Below are 22,046 nucleotides of genomic sequence, written 5' to 3' on the forward strand. Positions count from 1 at the left end.
TGCAACAAACTGCTGAGATACAGACCAGAGCGACACCACAGGCAGGAAAGCAGAAAACCACGGGTTGTGACAGATGCAGGGTGCTAGAATGAACACTGTTATTGCCCCCATGTGCCCCTTGTCTAAGGATGCCAAGCAGGCTGCCATCTATAAGGAAGGCATTCCGACGTACCCTGCATCAGGCAGTCGGTCTGTGCATAGAATTTGCATGCATCAGGGCTGATTGTGAGTTGGACGGGTCTCTGTGCGCGGATTCCGCGTCAGATGGAACTCGCTCGGATCTGTCTTTCCATGAAATTGGGCGTTTTGGGGAATCGACTATGTGAGCACGTGGAACCTCATTGACTTGTTGTGGGTGTCATGCCAGCGTTATGGACGAGTATATATATATATAGCTCTGTGAGATTCTGAGTGGTGCGTACCGAGAAGGGAACCAGATCTCTTGCACCTAGCATGGGCCTGGTGCAAGTACCAATAATAAATAAATAGTGTTGCTGTAGATGACGTAAAATCGGTGAGCGGCGCGGGTTTCCGCTTGCAGGTGCTCAATTCCCTGCCTTAGCCCTACAGATTCTCGCATCAGCATAAGGTAGGCTTCCACGGCTGCCCGCAACTAGTCCATGGTAACCAATGGCTAATAGAGAGATATAGGTTTTAAGATTTTGGAGTTCGTTTTAAAAGTGACCACGTTACTACACTACACTTTATGCCCCAGCTGTTACACGCTTCCTCCTGTTTCACCATTGGGGAGGTAACTCTCCTGTCAGTAGTTTAGCAGTATTTCCGAATTCAGCCACCCCAAGAATGCAGGGTCTGCCTTTTATTTATGGCTATTATAAACTAGATTAACCAAAGCCTTCTCCATATTTACGCCCCCCCCCTTGCTTTAAGCGTAGTCAGGACTCTGTTATCACGGCAGCTGACTGACCTATTCACGTACACATGTTAAGCAAATTTAAGATTTATAGAAGAGATGATTTATTATTATCCTGTATTTCTGTAGAGCCACAAAGGGCTCTGCAGCGCCTTACAGGGTACATAAACAGGAACTGTATGAACACACACAGAAAAGTGACTTGCAGTATAGAACATTGCAGGACATGGACAAAGTTTATAAACATTGGTTCATCAGCGGTCATAATACCCAAATCCAGCTGCGGCGCGGCCGAACCAAAGGTTTGTCGCTGTTGTTGCCAGTGAGTAGATGATGGTGTAAGTGAGGGAAGGAAAAGCACATGAGGGAAGAGGGCCCTGCTCGGCAAAATTTACAATCTATAGTGGAGGGGCCAACGGGTGACCTGGAGGGGGGAGAGAGCCATGAGCTTGGGGCAGTGGGATGAGAGCCGGATGGCTTTAATTAATAAGTGGGTCTTGAGTTTTGTAGAGAGTCTGATAGGGAGAGCATACCAGTGGTAGGGAGCGGCACAGGCAGAATCTTGGAGGCGGCAGTGGGAGGAAGTGATCAGTTGGCAGGAGATGCGGCGTGCATTTGTGGAGCGAAGTGGGCGGTTGGGAGTGTGGTTAGGTTTAGGCAGTGGGGAGGAAGGGTTAGGGCTAAGGGGAGGGGGAGGGTTAGGATACTGACTGACAGGTGTTGGTGTTGTGGAGCGAAGTGGGCGGGTGGGAGTGTGAAGGGAGAAGAAGGTCGGAGATGTAAATAGGAGAGGATTAGTTGAGGGCTCTGTAAGTGAGTGAGAATCTTGAATCGGGTTCTGAAGGTGAGGGGGGCGGGGGGGGGGGGGGGGCAGTGTACGGCTTGTAGGAGAGGGACGCCAGATGTAGATTGTTTGGAGAGGAAGATGAGCCGGGCAGCAGCATTGAGGACAGAGTGGAGAGGAGAGAGATGGGAGTTGGGGAGGCCAGATAGGAGGAGGTTACAATAGTCCAATCTGGAGATGACCAGTGAGTGGATGAGGGTCTTAGTTGCCTCCAGGGTGAGAGAGGGTCCGATCCTGGAGATATTTCTAGGATGGAAGCGGCAGGACTGCGAGAGGTGCTGAATGTGTGGTTTGAAGGTGCTGGAGTAGTCGTACCAAGATGGGAGGCCAAGAGAGCGCACTTTGGGGCTAGAGGAGATGGTGGTGCTGTCAATAGATAATTACATTGAGGAGGGTGAGGGCATTTGGGAGGGTGGGAAGATGAACAGCTCAGCCTTAGACCTATTCAGTTTAAGAAAGCATTGGGACATCCAGGAGGAAATGGCAGAGACACAGCTGGAGATAGGGGTTGAAGTCAGGGGAGGAGAGCTAGTGCTCTGGCAAACGGCGACCCTGATTCTTTTTCTTCCCTTATTAACTGCAATTGACATTGGGTGTTTATAATGTGACTATTTGTGATTTTTTATTATTAGAGTGAGAGTGCCCGCCTGGCTCTTTGTGATCACGCCCAGTGGACGCCAGTGGTTGTGATTCTGGGCTTGCTGCAGTGTAGTATCTCTCCCATCCTGAAGGCGGAGCTGCTGAAAACACTGGCTGCATTTGGTAAATCTCCAGAAATAGCCGCTTCTCTCTGGCAATCCTTGGAGTATACACAGGTAGGTGATCAAAAGCTTTTCAGTAGCTTTTGAAAGAGAATAAATAAGATCTGTTTGTCAAAAGGGCAGAAGTCTACTTTTCTTTGTGGGGTAAAACAAAACGTATAGGAAGCAGGAACATTTTTTACTCCATCTCGAATCCTTCAATCGTGGCGCCCTTGTGCTTCTACTATTGGTACAGAGTTATATTATGAACACAGCTACCAATGAAAAGAGTACATAACAAATCTTGTATGTGAAGACCACTTGTGGTGTGTTTTATTCACTGGGATGCGGTCAATATCCCGATGTGCGGGATGCCGGCACTTACAATGCCGTTGGCAGAATCCTGACACCTGTCAGAATCCCAGCGCCAGCATCCCGACGATATGTACTGGGGTTAGGCACTAAGGGGAGGGTTAGGTTTAGGGTGCGGGGAGGGGGGGTTAGGTTTACTAGATTTAGGCACCAGAGGGGAGGGTTAGGCTTAGGCACCAGAGGGGAGGGTTAGGCTTAGGCACCAGAGGGGAGGGTTAGGCTTAGGCACCAGAGGGGAGGGTTAGGCTTAGGCACCAGAGGGGAGGGTTAGGCTTAGGCACCAGAGGGGAGGGTTAGGCTTAGGCACCAGAGGGGAGGGTTAGGCTTAGGCACCAGAGGGGAGGGTTAGGTTTAGGCACCAGAGGGGAGAGGTACTGGGGTGGAGAGTTAGGTTTAGGGTGCAGGGGGGCGTAAGGTTTAGGCACTAGGGGGGAGGTTAGGTATAGGCAGCAGGGAGGGAGGGTTAGGAGTAAGGGGAGGGTTAGGTTTAGGCACTAGGGGGAGGATTAGGTACTGGGATGGAGGGTTAGGTTTGGGGTGCAGGGGGGGTTAGGTTTAGGCATTAGGGGGAGGTTAGGTTTAGGCATTAGGGGGAGGTTAGGTTTAGGCAGCGGGGAGGAAGGGTTAGGGGTAAGGGGGGAGAGAGAGGGGGAGGGTTAGGATACTGACTGACAGGTGTTGGTATCCTAAACCTTTTGGGATGGCTGCATTCTGACCACTGGGATCCCGAGCGACGCCATCCCATACCCAACCCTATTCACTTCTGGAAGACATTACAATTTTTAAGTTAGTTTGATTCCATCGCCCAGTAAAAGAAGTTGTCAGATCCCAGTTTTTAAACCCTCCGGTACGGCAGGCGTTACATCATGCTGGACTGGATTTTCCCATAGTAAGAGGGGTCCCATGTATTATATGGGATAGATCACAGGTTCTCAAACGCGGTCCTCGGGACCCCAAACAGTGCATGGTTTCCAGGTCTCCTCACAGAATCACAAGTGAAATAATTGGCTCCACCTGTGGATCTTTTAAAATGTCGGTGAGTAATGACTACACCTGTGCACCTGCTGGGTGACCTGGAAAATGTGTGGGGTCCTGAGGATCGAGTTTGAGATCCTCTGGGATAGATCTACTAAATCTTCTCAAAGTGAAAAGTGGTTATGTTGCCCTTGGCAACCAATCAAATTCTATCAGTTCTATATTGCATCCTAGAAAATGATATACCTATTCTGATTGGTTGCTATGGTCAACACCACCATGGGCATATAAAGCAGTTCAACTGGCACCTAGCAAAATTGGAACATTTGTTCTGGTCATGAAATGTGTAAAATGCGTCGGGTCATTAAAGAGATAATGCTGACCTGCCTCTGAGTAGTGAAATAATGCCCCGCAGTCATCTGAGCTGCCATTATCGTCTACCCAGTGACATCTTTTATACAATGTTTCTTTCATTCATTAGTTTAATCCACAAGAAGAAACACAAAGGTCAGTGTTTGTGAAATGCGTCTATTTGTACAATTCACCATAGTACCCTGCACCTTTCATCTGTTTCATATTCTTGCGGTTGTAATTGTACTCAAAAGTATTTGCCAACAGCTTCTCAAATTGCTCCGCAGATTTTGCAAACTGTGAGACCACCTGGAAGACGGGCAGCAGGAATTGAGGTTCGTCTGTGTTCTCCGCTATCAATGTGAATAAACTTTTTCATTAATATAGTTTAGAGACGCTCTTGAGTTTAACTATTAAAGACCAGTAAATCTTTGTCACTATAAATATTCTCCGCCCCCCTCCCACCATTGTACTGGACATCATTGAGTTCCTGGCATGGTAAAATTGTACATCCACAGTAACAGTGAGGCCATCTCCGGCTCTGAGTGGAACGCAATCCCCACATTGCAGGAGCCAGTTTAAGCTACATGAGGCTGCTTTCCCTTTTAATAGATTTGAACAGAGAACTCTGATGTCTTCACCCATGAATATTCTCGTGTACTAAAGCCTACAATGTTGTAAATACCGCTAATTTTGCACAGGTTGAACTGAATGAGATTGAGTCCCGGTTTGAGGAGTACCCGCTTACACGAACTTTCTGCCAGCTGATCGGCACCTTGGTGGAAGCCTCATTTCCGTCCAATCTTGGGGCTGGTTTAAGAGCTCCCGGCTTTGAGCCGTACCTCCATTTTCTCCGCGATGCCGTTTTTCTTCAGTTCCGCACCAGAGCGTACAGGAGGCCTGCGGAAAAGGTAAATGTTGCCTTCCTAGCATTATATCTTTGTACCAAATCTTAGTACAGCTTAACATACTATTTCTGAATCAATTTATATACAGCAATGGGTATTTATGCCAGAAGAATAATGACCTCTTTAAATAAATTTTACGGTAACGGTTGTCCGTTCTCTTTTGGATGTCCTGAGACTGTTTGCACAATTCCATTCACAGGCATTCCAGAACAAACACCTCACAAAGTTGGACAGATAGGTCTGTTGCCAAAACAGTTGGTCGCTCCTTTGAATGTTTTGGGCGATGACCGCCTCAAGAAGGGCTATCCCTTTGCCAATTTGAGTTAGACAATTGTGACAACAAACGCCAGTCTCCAAGGCTGGGGTTGCTGTCATTCTTCACTGTCTATTCTGTGGTCTCCAACGAAAGCAAAGCTCTTATGATAAATGTTCTAAAAGAAAGAGCGATACCAAACATTCTACTTCAGGGTCACCTTCTGTGAGTGGGACAACCCATATGGATTTAGTTAGATAAGGCCGCATCTGTGCCTGGAAACCAGAGCACTTAATGTAAACCCAGGGCAGCACGGAGAGAACATACAATCTCCTGACCCCAGTGCTGTGAGGCAGCAATGCTAAACACTGTGTCACCGTGCTGCTTTTTGTATGTGACATTTAATGGATTCAATGCCTGACCCTGCTGATCCCATAAACATCTCGTGTGAGTTAAGTGATTTTATTTTACTTTAGTTTCGTATTGGATCTCTACCAAATAAACAATACGTGTCGGGTTTTTAGCTCTTGTTTCAATATCTAATAAATATAGTGAGCCTGTAATATACACAGCTAAATTATTTTTTTCTTTTCTCTGCAAAAACCTCTTCTCTATTGGGTCATGATTTCCTAGACCACAAGGTGCTTTGTATGCTCTTATGACTGTTACTAAATTGCATTTTGATTGTTCCTCGCAGTGGGAGGTGGCGGAAGCTGTTCTTGACGTCTTTTACAAGCTCCTGAGAGATTACGAGCCACAACCTGAAGACTTTGTGGACCAGATTGTGGAGATGCAAGGCAGGTGTATTCCCTTCTCAATCTTAGAGCAGGCATGTAGTCCCTTTAGCCATACTGTGCATGACCGGAAGAATGCAAATAGCTTCTCATCTTATCCAGACGTGGCCAAGATGACAGCCAGGAATGTTAGTGAAAATGAGAAAAGTGCAACAATGTCAGTAGAGTTATAATGCTAAACGTTCCTTCGGTTAGATTTTAGGCTTTGTTACGTTTGTTGCTCCAGGTTTTGTGAATGAAGCTGATCATTGTGTACATTTACCTCCAGGGGAAGAGAAGGCTGCTTACAAGCCACCTGGTTTCAGTCTGATGCATCATCTCCTGAACGAGTCCCCCATGCTGGAGCTGTGTCTCAGCTTGCTGGAAGAGGGCGTCACCCAACTGGACACCTACGTCCCATTTCCCGGTACTGTCTATAGCATCTTCTGATACAGAGACAAAGAGATTTAAAGGGATTCTTTAGCATGTGGTGGCTCTGCGGAGGAAAGGTGATTTCTTGGGGGGCCCTCTAGTGGCGGAAGCTGAGACTGACCGACACTGAAGCTAAAGGACTTGACTAAAGTCAGTCTGGTGCCCGGACCCAGAAAGGCTCATGCACTGAAAATAAAATAGGCTATAAAGGAAGCAGGGCAATAGGCCTATTAAGCAGCTACAGTAATAGCCAGTGTGATAGACGCTATGCACTTAACAGCCTGCTCTGGGCCATGATAACGTTGGCTGCCCCTTTTGAAGGAGTTGGATACAGTCAGGCCCTGTGACATCAACACTGACTCAGTCCTACTATTCCCTGCATCGTGCCACACGGCAATGGCACAAATCTGTAATCTTCCATTCCTGTGGTTGTAAGAACGTCAGCAGGTCTATGTCCTTTAGGTTAAAGGTCCTCTGTTTTTTAAAAATCACAAACCAACATCTCCTACTATTGTCATTGTAGTTTTGATTATTTTAGGTGTCAAACATTGTTATAGCGATACGTCTCTAGTTATGGCTTCCACCTTCCCTCTTTGCACCATGCAGCACTTGCATGTTGTTCCGCCGTAGGCCAGACTGCTGTAAAATCTTCATACTATGCCTCCTGCTCTATTCCAGCGCTGATTATAGCACTTTGTGTTCCCAGGTAAAAAGCACCTGGAGAAGGCGGTGATGTGCTGTTTCATGCTCCTGAATTTGACGTTCCAGAAGGAAAATAGCTTCATGGACTACTTGCGGGGGAGCCACCTCTCTCTGATTGTCACCCCGCTGGAACAGCTGCTGCAGGGCATCAACCCGCGATCCAAGAAAGCTGATCACGTGGTGAATATCGCAAGGTGGGAGAAAGATCTCGTATGGAGCAATATGCCATGATAACTACGTCCTGCTCCGCCTCCTCCACTGCTCTGTTCTATCACCAAGTTGCTTTAGATCATATAGTAACGCTCCATAATTTCTTAGTCAGTACCTTTCACTTTTCCTGTAACAGCCACCTAAAGCCTTTGCTTGTACTAAGGTTCTTCCAGGACTTCAGCGTAGCAATTGGTCAATTCAATTGAAGGCAATGCCTGGGAGTAAGTGCATGCATACGGTGTACTTTCACTAGCCCCGACATTGCTTGCTCTTGTATGCAGCCCTATGGGACTGCGAACAAAAGTTCTCAATTTCCGGGTATAATGCAGGCAATTTGATGTGCAGTTGATGCCATTATAAAAGTCATTGCAGTGGCACAAAGGTGGCATCGCCTGAAATCGAATAAGCCCCTAAGAATGTTTCCAAAGTTGCATAAATTAGAAAGGGTAGAACCGGGACACCTAGTGCAGACTTTACCTATTGGCAACTACTAGCATAATTTAAGGTAACCATTGGAATAGTGGGTAATAAATGTTAATAATCCTAGTTGGAATATTTAGTGGAAGTGACCAACAGCCACACATTTTAAACATATACATACACTGAGACTGTATCTGATTATATGAGAGTGTGTGAAATGCAGTATACAATTAATAATGAATTTTGAAAGAACAACCGATAGGTACAATAGAAGTGGGCAAAATTGCTGTCGAACAGATTTGAGGTCAGGGCAGGCAGCAAACAATCTTAGTAAAAGGAAAACAAAAAAAACAAACCAAGGTCGAAATAATACACACAACTAAGACTGAAGTTATGCAATGAATACCTATTAAACCGGGGTTATCCAGGAGTGTGCAATCGACATTAGTGTACCACCGTACAGCTGCAGTCTGATTCCTAGTTGCTAGGCATCTGGCTGTTTGAGAGCAGCGGCTCATTGCGATTAAGCCGCCTCAATGACAAAAGTGAAGTTATAATATTGACCTTTCAACCTGTAGAGCTGGGTAATTGCAGGACTTCTGCAGTCTGGGACACATGCTCTGACTGAAGTCTATTTCCCAAAGTTCTTTAGGCAAGTGACATAAGTGCCGTGACATGAGGACAATTAGCAGCCCCCCACCCCTATTACCCGAGCACCCAAATCGCAAACTGTTCAGCACCTGTCCATTTATCAGAGTCTGCGAGACAATCCTTAAGGGGCATACACACTAGACGATAAAAGTGGACGATAACAATATCGTTCAGATCGTCCCGTGTGTATGCACAATATCGTTAATGATGTGCGCTCCCACGGATCGTTAACAATGTTTTCCATCGCCCGAACTTGCAGGACAATCAGATTCTGCAAGTTCGGGGATGTGGTGGCAGGGTGACGTCACTGAACGACATCATTCAGTGTGTATGCCCAATGTCGTTTGCCCGGGAGTTCAAGGGGAAACACTGACGATATCGCTCATGGAGCATATCGTATAGTATTTATCCGCCTTTAAACTCCGCTGACCTTTGCAGGTTAGTCCATGCAGACAGTAACAAGGTAAGTGAAAGGGAGGTTCACCTTGTAAAGTTCCCAGGAAAAAGAAAACGAAGTACCTAAGTAATTTGCTGCTTGCTCTCCAGGTATCTCTATCACGGCAGCAACAACCCCGAACTGGCATTCGAAAGCGCAAAGATCTTGTGTAGCATTTCCTGTAATGCCAACATCCAAGCCAAGCTTGTCGGAGATTTTACCCAGGACCCGGTAAGGGAAATGTTTTGGGAATGAGCTTTGCTAATCCATTTCATTGTGTAGTATTCATTCTAGCACCCTGCACCTGTCACAACCCGTGCAGTCCCTCTTTTCCTGCCTGGGGTGTCGCTCTCTGCTCTGGTGCTTCTAGCACACTTTGGTCTGTACCTCAGCAGTTTGTTGCATCAGCTGAGTGTGCTAGAAGCACCAGAGCAGAGAACCACACCCCAGGCAGGAGAGAGGACCAGCACGGGTTGTGACAGGTGCAGGGTGTTATAAATACACAAGAGTGTACATTCTAGGATAGTATAAAGGTATTATAATATATCTGAGTTTCTATTAGCACTTGTTAATCATTTCTATTCAGCATGTTAAGCTGGGTACACTCTAAACAGTGTGTACCCAGGGACTGACGACCCCCCGCCGACTTCCCGACATATCGGGCGGTTGGTACACATTAGGCGATCCGGTGGCCGACCGACTGGCATCCCGCAGCATGGGGTCAACAGTCGCATTGTCAGACGGAGCTGCATGTTAGGCCGACCTGACGATGCGACTAACAACCCGCGGGAACGTGCAACGGCCGACATAGTGGGTACACACTACACGATTTTGACGATTTGTCATTCTGATCCGTTGGAATCAGGCAAATTGTGTAAAATATTATTGTGTGTACTCCGCTTTATTCTGAAGCTGCTGAGGAGCTCAGTGAATAGACAGAAGTTCGTTACACAGCAGCCTGGATTTTTGCTATGTTGGACCCACTGATCAAAATAATATGGACTGTATGAACTTGATTTTGCTCAGATGAATGCTCCATATATTTCTCTATCAGCGATAGAGATAACACAGGCGGTGAGTTATGTTTCACCCCTAGGAGTCAGAATATTGCTTAAAAAAATCCCACCTACAGTCAGGTGTATAAATATTGGGACATTGACAGAATTTTCATATTTTGGCCTCTATTCACCACCACAATGGCTTTGAAATGAAACAAACAAGATGTGCTTTAACTGCAGACTTTCAGATTTAATTTGAGGGTAATTACATCCAAATCAGGTGAACGGTGTAGGAATTACAACGGTTTCTATATGTGCCTCCCACTTTTTAAGGGGCCAAAAGTAATGGGACTATCAACTCAAAAGCTATTTCATGGACAGGTGTGGGCTATTCCCTCGTTATTTCATTATCAATTAAGCAGGTAAAAGGTCTGGAGTTGATTCTAGGTGTGACATTTGCATTTGGAATCAGTTGCTGTCGACTCTCAATATGAGATCCAAAGAGCTGTAACTATCAGTGAAGCAAGCCATCATTAGGCTGAAATATCAAAACAAACCCATCAGAGAGATAGCAAATACATTAGGTGTGGCCAAATCAACTGTTTGGAACAGTCTTAAAAAGAAAGAACGCATCGGAGAGCTCAGCAACACCAAAAGACCCGGAAGACCACGGAAAACAACTGTGGTGGATGACAGAAGAATTATTTCTCTGGTGAAGAAAAACCCCTTCACAACAGTTGGCCAAATCAAGAACACTCTCCAGGAGGTAGGTGTATATGTGTCAATGTCAACAATAAAGAGAAGACGTCACAAGAGTGAATATAGAGGGTTCACCACAAGATGTAAACCATTGGTGAGCCTCAAAAACAGGAAGACCAGATTAGAGTTTGCCAAACAACATCTAAAAAAGCCATTACAGTTCTGGAACAACATCCTATGGACAGATGAGACAAAGATCAACTTGTACCAGAGTGATGGGAAGAGAAGAATATGGAGAAGGAAAGGAACTGCTCATGATCCAAAACATACCACCTCATCAGTGAAGCATGGTGGTGGTAGTGTCATGGCGTGGGCATGTATGGCTGCCATTGGAACTGGTTCCCTTGTATTTATTGATGATGTGACTGCTGACAAAAGCAGCAGAATGAATTCTGAAGTGTTTTGGGCATATATGCTCATATTCAGTCAAATGCTTCAGAACTCATTGGACGGCGCTTCACAGTGCAGATCGACAATGGCCCTCATTCAGAGCCGTACGCTCTGAATGAGGGCCGGGCTCCATTTTCATGGAGCGTCCTCCCGGACGCCCGTATAGCTGTGGGTCACCACCCACAGGCTATACGAGCGTGCTTTGTGATGGCCGCGATGGTCGAGACTATCGCGACCATCGAAATTGCGAGCCGGAGCCTGCGGTTGAGGTTTTCAACCGCAAGCTCCGGAGTGATTTTGGCTCTATCAGAGCCAAAATCACTCCCACTGACATCACTAGTGATGTCAGTGGGCCGGCTTCTGACGGGAGGCGTTCCCGTGGGAACGCCCCCGTCAGGGAGGTACGCCCACCAAAGGGGGCGTGCTGTCAATCAACATTGACAGCACGCCCCCTTTGATCGGACACAACGAGCGAAGGACTTAACATCGACCCACTTGCGAGCGGGCAGCCGCTCGCGAGTGGGTCTGAATCAGGCCCAATGACCCGAAGCATACTGCAAAAGCAACCAAAGAGTTTTTTAAGGCTAAAAAGTGGAATGTTATGCAATGGCCAAGTCAATCCCCTGACCTGAATTCGATTGAGCATGCATTTCACTTGATGAAGACAAAACTGAAGGGAAAATGCCCCAAGAACAAGCAGGAACTGAAGACATTTGCAGTAGAGGCCTGGCAGAGCATCACCAGGGATGAAACCCAGCGTCTGGTGATGTCTATGCGTTCCAGACTTCAGGCTGTAATTGCCTGCAAAGGATTTGCAACAAAGTATTAAAAAGTGAAAGTTAGATTTAGGATTGTTTAGTTTGTCCCATTACTTTTGGCCCCTTAAAAAGTGGGAGGCACATATAGAAACCGTTGTAATTCCTACACCGTTCACCTGATTTGGATGTAATTACCCTCAAATTAAATCTGAAAGTCTGCAGTTAAAGCACATCTTGTTTGTTTCATTTCAAAGCCATTGTGGTGGTGAACAGAGGCCAAAATATGAAAATTCTGTCAATGTTCCAATATATATGCACCTGACTGTATATCTCACCCATTGTTTCATTGCTGCTCCCCAGAAGGAGGGCACCGTTAGTCCTCTGCAGCCCAAGTGGTCTGGTGGAGGTAAAGCATAAGGGGCTCCGCTCTCCAGGACAGTGGCTCTGTAGTTCTGGGCCCTGGGAGTGAGATGCATACCCCAGGCAGCTTAGCACCTGTTCCCTGACTAATGGGGGCTACCCAACTGACATTTAGTCTATACCATTGTTTCTCAAATGTAAGACCTGATTCAGTAGTGCACGCAGATTCCCGATGTTTGGGAAACTGCGCAGGTGCAGGACCCATTCTGCGAGTGTGCAGAATGGGTCCTGCTACCTCGCTCGCAGACTGGCAGCAGACTGTCAGTGATTGACAGTTTGCTGCCGCGTGTGGGCAGGGAGGCATGTCGTCGCCGTTGCGGGAGAGGGAAGAAGCCACGGTCTCCGTCGGCTGACTGAGATTTCCTGGCCTCTTCCTCTAAACTGCGGCGACCGATTACGTGACCCCCCCAAGGGTCACCGCAGCCGGCCGATGGTACACAGATTATCCGATGCTGCGTTGGACAACGCAGCTCGGATAAGTAATGCACAGGAGGCGTGATGCCCCCTGTGCATTACTATATCTGCACAGGCGGAATTGCAAAACTGCCTGCATGCATACATACTATGGCCCTGATTCAGAGCCGGACGCTCTGACCAGAGCGCTCGCTCTGAATCAGGGCCCTCCTCCATTAATATGGAGCATCCTCCTGGACGCTCGTATAGCTGTGGATCACCACCCACAGCATATACGAGCGTGCAACAAGATGGTTGCGATGGTCTTGACCATCGCGACCATCGGACTTGCGAGTGAAACCCTGTGGTCGGGTTTCCCAGCCGCAAGGCCAGTATTGATTTTGGCTCGATCAGTGCCAAAATCACTCCCACTGACATCACTAGCGATGTCAGTGGGGCCGGATTAAGACGGTAGGCGCTCCCATGGGAACGCCTCCGTCTGGCAGGCACGCCCACCAAAGGGGGCATGCTGTCAATCAACATCGACCGCACGCCCCCTTTGGTGCGAGACCCGGAGCGATGGAAAGTCCTTTGCTCGCCGGGTCTCGCGCATGCACACGACGGAGCTCCCTCCGTCGTGCGCATGCGCAGTGGGGACCATCGACCCACTTGTGAGCGTACTGCCGTTCGCGAGTGGGTCTGAATGACCCCCTATATCTATATAGCCTCCGTGCATACATCCTATATCTATAGCCTGCGTGCATTACAATATATATCTATAGCCTGCGTGCATTACATCCTATATCTATAGCCTGTGTGCATACATCCTATATCTATAGCCTGCATGCAGCTTTATAATTACGATCCTTGCAGAATCAGGCCCTTAGTCTTTATGGAACCCTAATAGTTGTGTGTCTATTCTATTCTTCTTTGTTTGTACTCCTACTTGCTGGGCTTATTGCAAACTGGTGACTTGCAGGGAATGGGGGTTATAAGGAAGAGGACCTGGTCTTCATTGTTTCCCAGTGCCCATTATCCTAGATGTGATCTGTAGCTTACTATTATGTCCCTCTACAGCTTTAGAGAGCTGCTTTTAACTGTAATTGCCAAAGTAATCTTTTTGTAGACTTCATATCATAGCAACCTGTTTAGCGAAGACGAGCATTTTATAATTACAGTTGCCTCCGTCAGCACGTCTGCTTGTTACTCTTTCAAATATCTCACAGGTGGCTGCAACTTGCAGCTTTATGGCTCTTATTGGCTATGACTAGGGCTACAGGTGTAGCTCCATAAACATCTACAATGAGAGAGAACATGAAGATGATCGGTGCTCACAGCTTAGTGAGACATGTCTAGAAGTAAATTCTTTACTCTTTGTTCCGGCAGAACGTGAGTCAGAAGCTAATGGCTGGGTTTGTGCAGTGCTTGGACAGCGAGGAGTCTGAGGAGGTGTTTGACCTCAGCGAAGGTGAGAATATTTCCTGTGCAGGTTCCCCTTCCTCAGGTCTTTCCTCGGGATGGGTACAAGATGCAGGCATGCCGACAGGGTTAGGATACTGACACCTGTCGGTAGGTATCTTAACTTTCCCCCCATAGTGCCTAAACCTAACTTCCCCCTTCCCGCATCCTAACCCTCCCCCTAGTGCCTAACCCTCCCCCTAGTGCCTAATCTTCCTCCCAACCCCGCTACTTACCTTAAGGATGCTGGCAGTTGGGTTTCTGACGGGTATCAGGATTCCGGCGCCGGTATTCTAAGCCGTCATCCACTGCGCCCGTGATACTGAACGTATCCCCTTCCATTTCCTGGGTAAGGAAAATAATTATACACATTTTATATCAATTTGTCCATGCACCTACTGCAGCATGTGGTAAAATAGCCTAAAAGTATAATATTTGGCTGCTTGTATAGGTTTCATTTGCGCTTCGCTACTGTTCTATGTTTTGAATTACTTTGGGATTTGTCTTTAGTAAGATTGACAATTCTAGTTTTTAAGGAACGTTTAGTAAGAAGATTCTGCATGCCGGGGTGCCGAGAGTGAAATCTGGGGCAGGCACTAATTTCCCGGGCCCGATGTGTGACCACCGCAGGATTCGGCAGCCCTGCCGGCATGCAGTGCTTTATAAGCAGAATTGCTGCTGTGTGGTGGAGCTGCAGTATTACCATGTCAGCAGAGAGGAGAAGGAATGTTCCTAGCTGATAAGCACAGTGTTTAAGTGTTACAGGATTTCCCATTGACCAGCATTGCAATGAATATTCTTATTGGAATATGTATTTGTATTCTGAGGATTTACTTAAAAAAAAAAAAAAAATCTTGTTTAAATACAGGACTCTGAGCAATTGGGATTTTTAATATATTAATAAAAATGTTTTTAGTAATACACCAGATTTACAGTGTCCCTGTGTCCTAGATGAATGCATTCCTTTGAGATGATTTGGCCATTTACATATTGTTTTTTTCTTCGATGTCCTTATAGAAACTGAAAAACAAGAAAAGAAACAGGCTACAGTCCACCACGACACCAAAATCCACATCCTTAATCTCCTCATCACCTCCCTCGAAATGAAACCCCCAAACCTGGCCTTGTATCTCTTGGGCTTCGAGGTGAAGAAACCCGTCAGTACGGCAAATCTGCAGGACTCGGGTACGGAGGATTAGAGTACACCGGTGTTGGTGGACCGTGTGCTCGGTGGCTGCTGTAGATAACCTTAAATTTATCTCTGATCGCAACGTTTAAGTGGCAGCGATCCCAAATTGTCTGATCCGCTATCCAGGCGAGGGTGGTGGATTATTTATTTAAAGCTGGGATCCAGCGGTGGAATCCTACTGATCCTGTTGCTTAAATTGATTAACTTTGCTCACTGGTTTCTCCTGACTTAGTTATACCTATTATATACAGATGTATCCAACATACATCCTCCTTCCTTGCGCATTAAACGTCTATTCTAGTCACGCCATGCCTATATTCTGTGTGCGTCTGCGGGCGTATCTGTATACGAAATGCTACGTTACTGTGTCACAGCCGCTGACTCTGTAATGTAGCGTTTCGCATGCTGATACACCCGCAGTCGCACACAGTATATAGGCTTGCCACGTATCCTTTTAATCAGCAGAAGCTATGTTTGCGTCCTATTAGCGTCAGTTTGAGTGTAAGACGAATTTTAAGGCAAAAATGATGTTCAGTGCTACAGAGTATCATGGGGCTTACGCGTTATGTTTAGCACAACTTGTAGCGCACAGAGGTAAGATGTATGTGAGCACATCTCTATACATATATATAATTAAATGTAAGAATATAAGATTTTCCATATAGAACTGCCTTTGTTCTTGTAATAAAAAAGTAAATGATATGTATAATATCTCTGAATGGGCCTTGCTATTGAAATCAGACAGTGTACCATGAACGTGATTATTTGTAGGTGTCTTGGGTTGTCCACGGACCTGCCTGCATTCCATCCTGGATATCCTAAAGAAAGGAACAGAAGGGAGAACCGGGCCTGTAGCTATCTGGGAGTCTCCTCACCTTGCTGAGCTATGCTATCAGGTAAGGGCACCTTACTTACATGGACCTATGGCATCTGCGTGAGGGTATGGCATCTATGACCTATGGCAGTGGTCGGGGAACAGGGGTGAATTACCCCACATGGGGTAAAAATGAAATTTCTGGGTGTAATGGACGGACAGCCGGGCATGCATATGAATCATTCTATAATATAGAATTATTCATATGCATGCCCGGCTGTGCCGCAGGGAGGCTCTAAGCCGGATGCCCGCTGAGATGTTATTACCAGTGGGCGCCCGGCTCCTTCCCTGCAGCGCTGCGTTAGCCGGAGGCTGGAGTTCTCTTCTGAACTCCAGCTTCCGCCTCTCTCCATGCGCACTATGGGAGAGACGTCATGACATCTCTCCCATAGTTCCGAGGAGCAGCCGGCGGACAGGACGGCGGTAAGTGTTTTTTTGGGTTTTTTTTTTTTGTACAAGCGGCAATACAGGGGCATTATATGGGGGCACTACTACAGGGGTATAACTATGGGGGCAATACTACAGGGGCATAACTATGGGGGCACTACTATATGATTTCCTTCCTTTCAAATCAAGGGGGTAACGTCGGCGTATCTAAATTTATTTTGGGGTAAAAGGTAAAAAAGTTCTCTGACCTATGGCATCTGTGTGAGAGTACTCTATGAGCACTGTTTAATCATATGTCAGCTTCCGATAATATTTCATCAGGGTCCGTAATCTTCTTCAGGTCCTATTTCAGGCCTTGGTCTGTCCTGATGTCGTCATTTCCTTTTCCAGATGTTTTGTGCCTTTTTGCTACTGTTGGAAACGCTACACCTTATTGTCTCGTTAGGTAATCCACCAACTGTGCGCCTGCGGAGACACATCGGGCCCTACCATGCGATACCTCCGTACCAGCCAGGATTTCCTGGTCACCCAGCTCCAGCACCTGCCCTTCTCTATGAAAGGTAACGGATGTATATTCCTGACTGTACAGTTCAGATTTATGTTAGCGCGCCATTACCTGGTTTGTGGAGGGGAGAGAGATGGTTAGCTAAAAGCTCATTGGTGTCTGTCGGAAACCAAATTATGTGTTTCACAGTCTAATTTGAAAAAATTGGGTGACGGAACACTAGTGGGGAAGTGAAAGTAGAGCATGTCCAGCTCTCCTTGGCCTATGGGCCTGATTCAGAGCCGCTCGTAAGCGGCCGCTCGTTCGTTCCGAGCGATGTTTGCACAACTGCGCATGCGTACGGATCGTAATACGCATGCGCGAACCAGTCAGTGCGGCCGAAAATCATTTGTTCGCTAAATAGCGAATGCTTGCTATTTTGAGTGACAGGAGGAGGCGTATGTGGGTGGTAACAGGGGAAGGTGCTTGAAAACGGGCAGTGGAGATCAGAACGCAGGCGTGCTTAAAGGTCAAAACGGGCGTTTTATGGGTGTGCATAATTAATACAGCAGCGTCATTGACCACGTCACTGGGTTATTTTATAGTCCGAACTGCTCGCATGATTGCGGTAGGAAAAACCAACCACAAGAATAGCGAGCAGTTCATACGCTGGTCGATGTACTCGATTAATCTAATAAATAGCGGACATGACATAGGATGCGAGCGGCCAGGGGGCGTAGTTTTCCAAAAAACGACCGCAAGTTTTGTTCGCTCGTTCAGACCTAGAGGCGTGAACAGACCGCAAAGAGCGAACGGTTCATTTGAATAGCCACCCCTTTTTTCTGAACGAGCGAGCGCAAATAGCGTCCGGCTCTGAATCAGGCCCTATGTTCCATCCACCTACTGAGAGCGATTTATGTGTATTTAGAGTTTTGCAAGTGTACATAGTCTTATGTTGCTCAATATTTACTCAACAAAGGGTCATCTCTTCTTGAAGTTTCGAATGACTCTACACCCAGAAAATTCCTGTCTCTGAAATATTGTCATTGCTTAAAACCCTATTAGCAAAAGTGTTGAAATGCTGTAAATATATAACTCCTACTTGATGAGTCTGGATCCTATCTTTTTGGGTATTTTTGTTCTTTATGTCTTCATTAGTGAGAGAAACAGAGTATTGTGATTAACACTGTTACCCTATTCTAGACATACACTTCAGTAAGTAGTGCACCCCCATTCCTACACCCGTATTACCGGTTTATCATGAATTGGATATTAAATGTCATTACTGTATTCAGCTCCGAGTTAGGCCCGTATTCAATTTGAGCCGAGCCGCGTTAAGTTAACTCGGCCCGGACTTAACACCGACTTCGCCTGTTTTGTAGGCATTACAGTATCACGCGCGTGCACGCTTTACCCCGTATTCAATTTCAAAGTACGCGTAAACGGCACCCGGCGATACTGTAACTAGCGGAAAGTACTGTCATTTTTGGGGAAATCAACCTGTCACCCCCCCAAATGATGCTCTGACATGGGGGTTTACTATGGTACCCGCTGAATTGCTCGCTTGAAGGTATTTGGTGTTTTTAAATGGGCTCAATAGCTGCTAAATAGCATTTTTCTATACCTGATGCAGAATAGTATTTAGGATTTTTTTTTTCAGAAAATAACTTATCCCCGAAAATTTGGGGTACTTGAAAATGGGGGTCAGCATCTTTAAAGTTGAAAAAGTGAACTTGAAAAAAATCGTGAAAAATACACCTGCATTCAAAAAAACACCTGGAGCATACTTGGGGACTAAACCCCCCCAATCCCCCAGTAAAGTTTGCTAGTTTTTAAGTTTGTACCCCAACATTTTTTAATTGTTTTTGGGTTGTCCTTACGTTTTTTTTTTGTTTTTTTTTACACAGATTACCTTTGGGGGACTGTCTGAAGGCTGCACGTTGCACCCCAAAACCCCAATTCTGCACTTTTTTCCGCCTGCTATTCATAGGCGATACTTTACCGCCTATTACATTGCATTGACTTTCCGCCTAGGCGGAAAGTCCTTCAAATTGAATACAGGGTAAAACCAAAACAGGCGAAAATGACATCATCGGCGGTAACAACGCGGATCCTGACTTAACGCTTCAAATTGAATACGGGCCCAAATTGAATATGGGCCTTAGTCTTTCTTTTGTTTTACATTTCTGTCACATTTGTGGACCTCTCTATAAAATCCCGAAGCAGCACAGTAATGTTTGACTTGGAAGTCTTGCATTTTATAGTTGGACTCTACAGGGGTTATGTAATAGGTTCCAGGATTAATAATCCGGCCGGATTTTGACAAGTTCGCCACTAAATTTAAAGTGGCAATCCATTATAACCACTCTTGGATCTGATTGCGGCTTTAAATTTAGCTTTTCAAATAAATAACTCCCTATGTCTAATGTATAAAGGACCATGCCTAAAAAAGTAGTTTTATTTTGTGCCTGCAGAACATGAAATATCTGCCCTAAATCAAATGTCTTGGCTGATGAAGACATCGTCTATTGAACTACGCATTACATCTCTAAACCGCCAGCGCTCCCACACGCAAAGGTTGCTCAATCTTCTACTGGACGACATGCCTGTCCGGCCGTATGCAGGTGAGCGCGCAGCGTTCCATAATAACGTGCTTTATTGTTCCAGGGATCCTGCAAATCTTTCGTCCAATCTAGGGGACACTGCACAGACTGTGGCTTTAGAGGGGAGGCTGAGAAGTAGCCATGTTTTACAGGGTATACTTTACCCTTCGTGAGAACTGAATGTTCCCACATTGTGTCTTCTAACGCCCTGTGTGTTTGGAATGATTTAAAATGTGGTTAATGCTCTAATCAGGATGTCAGCTGTAGATGGTAAACAGTCGGGAAGCCGACAGAGGGAATCCCGACCGCTGGCTTCCCGACCGTCTAATCCCGGCAAAGGTTAAATGACAGGCGTTTAAATCTCGACTCCTGTCATTTTACCTACGCCGGGAACACGGCACCCTGATCGAAGGTAAGCCGGGCGCGGACAGCCGCGCGCGCGCGGGGGGGGGGGGTCGCGGCGGGTTAGGTTAGGGGCTCCTGGGGGGGACTTAGGGTTAGGCAGCCCCCAGGGAGGGTTAGGGTTAGGCTAGGGGAAGAGGGGGGTTAGGGTTTGCCACCCCCCTAGGAGACTTAGGTTTAGGAAGGGGGGTTTGGGTTTAGGCACTGAGGGGGGGGATTAGGGTTAGGTACTTGGGGGGGGGGGGGGGAGGTTAGGGTTAGGCACCCCTAAGAGAGGGTTAGGGGGGAAAATAGATTAGCAATACTTACCTTAAAGGACGATCGGGATCTTCATCCATGTCGGGCTGCCGTTGTCGGGAATTGAACCGCCGGTCATGCGGCCGGCGTTTATTCATACCGAATCCCTGCGATAACCAATTCTGAAACACTATACATGTACCCGTTGTCCTGTAATGGCTTTGCTTGATCTCTATTGAGTCTATTGTCCTTTCTGTACCAATAGCGGATGGTGAATCTGGCATGGAGGATGAGAGTCGGAATCTCAATGTTTTCCTTCACTTTGACACAACGACAAAAGGTAAAGAAATAAATCCTAAGACCCTTTTACTAATGCAGGTTGCATATACGGGAATATATAATATATACGGGAATAAGTATGGCGTCAAGAGTTGAGTAATAAGCTGCGCACAGAACCTTGTGCGCCCTTTCTTGCCAATTGCGGCTTGATTGATTTGGATGAATGCGTTTCCCCGTGACCGCTATCGTAGTGTGTCGCGCTGCCATTTTTCCCTGATTCAGTTGCTGCTGTTTTTCGCTGTAATGTGGATGAAAACCAACTTTTGAATGATTGTCCCTGCATTGCAAAGGGCTAGCTGCAATCTTCTGTTCTGGTTCTATAGACTCTTTAGCTGCAATCTTCTGTTCTGGTTCTATAGACTCTTTAGCTGCAATCTTCTGTTCTGATTCTATAGACTCTTTAGCTGCAATCTTCGGTTCTGGTTCTATAGACTCTTTAGCTGCAATCTTCTGTTCTGATTCTATAGACTCTTTAGCTACAATCTTCTGTTCTGATTCTATAGACTCTTTAGCTGCAATCTTCGGTTCTGGTTCTATAGACTCTTTAGCTGCAATCTTCTGTTCTGATTCTATAGACTCTTTAGCTGCAATCTTCTGTTCTGATTCTATAGACTCTTTAGCTGCAATCTTCGGTTCTGATTCTATAGACTCTTTAGCTGCAATCTTCTGTTCTGGTTCTATAGACTCTTTAGCTGCAATCTTCTGTTCTGGTTCTATAGACTCTTTAGCTGCAATCTTCTGTTCTGATTCTATAGACTCTTTAGCTGCAATCTTCGGTTCTGGTTCTATAGACTCTTTAGCTGCAATCTTCGGTTCTGGTTCTATAGACTCTTTAGCTGCAATCTTCGGTTCTGATTCTATAGACTCTTTAGCTGCAATCTTCGGTTCTGATTCTATAGACTCTTTAGCTGCAATCTTCTGTTCTGATTCTATAGACTCTTTAGCTGCAATCTTCTGTTCTGATTCTATAGACTCTTTAGCTGCAATCTTCTGTTCTGATTCTATAGACTCTTTAGCTGCAATCTTCTGTACTGGTTCCTTTTACTCCTTATCAGCTTGACTTTGCTTCAGACAAACAGATGTCAATAGTCCCTTTCACCAGCGCTTTATTGCCATCTAAAAGTATATACTCGCAGGTGCTCAAGGGGCTGATGCAGATTTGGGAGCAGAGCAAAACAAGCCAGTAACTTTGCACCTTGGTAAAACCATGGTGCACTGCAGGGGGGACAGATGTTACATGTGCAGAGAGATGCAGATGTGGGAGGGGCTTGTCCTAGCTCAGATCTACATTGCAGTGTAAGAAATTGTGGGCTACATTCATAAGTAGACAGTATGTACCCTGCTGGTAAAACACATCAGTGTATTTGCACCCCTTGCATTGCAGCATGGTTTGTCCAGATGCACAGTTACTTGC

At 46.2% G+C, this 22,046-nt stretch overlaps 1 protein-coding gene across 4 annotated transcripts in view; it reads left to right on the forward strand.

Annotated features, from left to right (window-relative positions):
* NUP205 (nucleoporin 205) overlaps positions 1 to 22,046 on the forward strand; it is a 71,462-nt gene that overhangs the window by 27,050 nt on the left and 22,366 nt on the right. For all 4 annotated transcript variants that reach the window (XM_088459258.1, XM_088459256.1, XM_088459257.1 and 1 more), the window contains exons 13-25: positions 2,351 to 2,533; positions 4,444 to 4,491; positions 4,858 to 5,067; positions 6,015 to 6,114; positions 6,380 to 6,517; positions 7,229 to 7,418; positions 9,052 to 9,172; positions 14,046 to 14,127; positions 15,135 to 15,302; positions 16,078 to 16,202; positions 17,013 to 17,127; positions 19,526 to 19,675; positions 20,559 to 20,633. In XM_088459258.1, coding sequence (XP_088315384.1) covers positions 2,351 to 2,533; positions 4,444 to 4,491; positions 4,858 to 5,067; positions 6,015 to 6,114; positions 6,380 to 6,517; positions 7,229 to 7,418; positions 9,052 to 9,172; positions 14,046 to 14,127; positions 15,135 to 15,302; positions 16,078 to 16,202; positions 17,013 to 17,127; positions 19,526 to 19,675; positions 20,559 to 20,633 — 1,705 coding nt within the window. The remainder of the gene's footprint in view (positions 1 to 2,350; positions 2,534 to 4,443; positions 4,492 to 4,857; positions 5,068 to 6,014; positions 6,115 to 6,379; positions 6,518 to 7,228; positions 7,419 to 9,051; positions 9,173 to 14,045; positions 14,128 to 15,134; positions 15,303 to 16,077; positions 16,203 to 17,012; positions 17,128 to 19,525; positions 19,676 to 20,558; positions 20,634 to 22,046) is intronic.

Source organism: Taudactylus pleione, unplaced genomic scaffold, assembly GCF_031769625.1.
Source record: "Taudactylus pleione unplaced genomic scaffold, aTauple2 ptg000903l, whole genome shotgun sequence".
Lineage (NCBI taxonomy): Eukaryota > Metazoa > Chordata > Amphibia > Anura > Myobatrachidae > Taudactylus > Taudactylus pleione.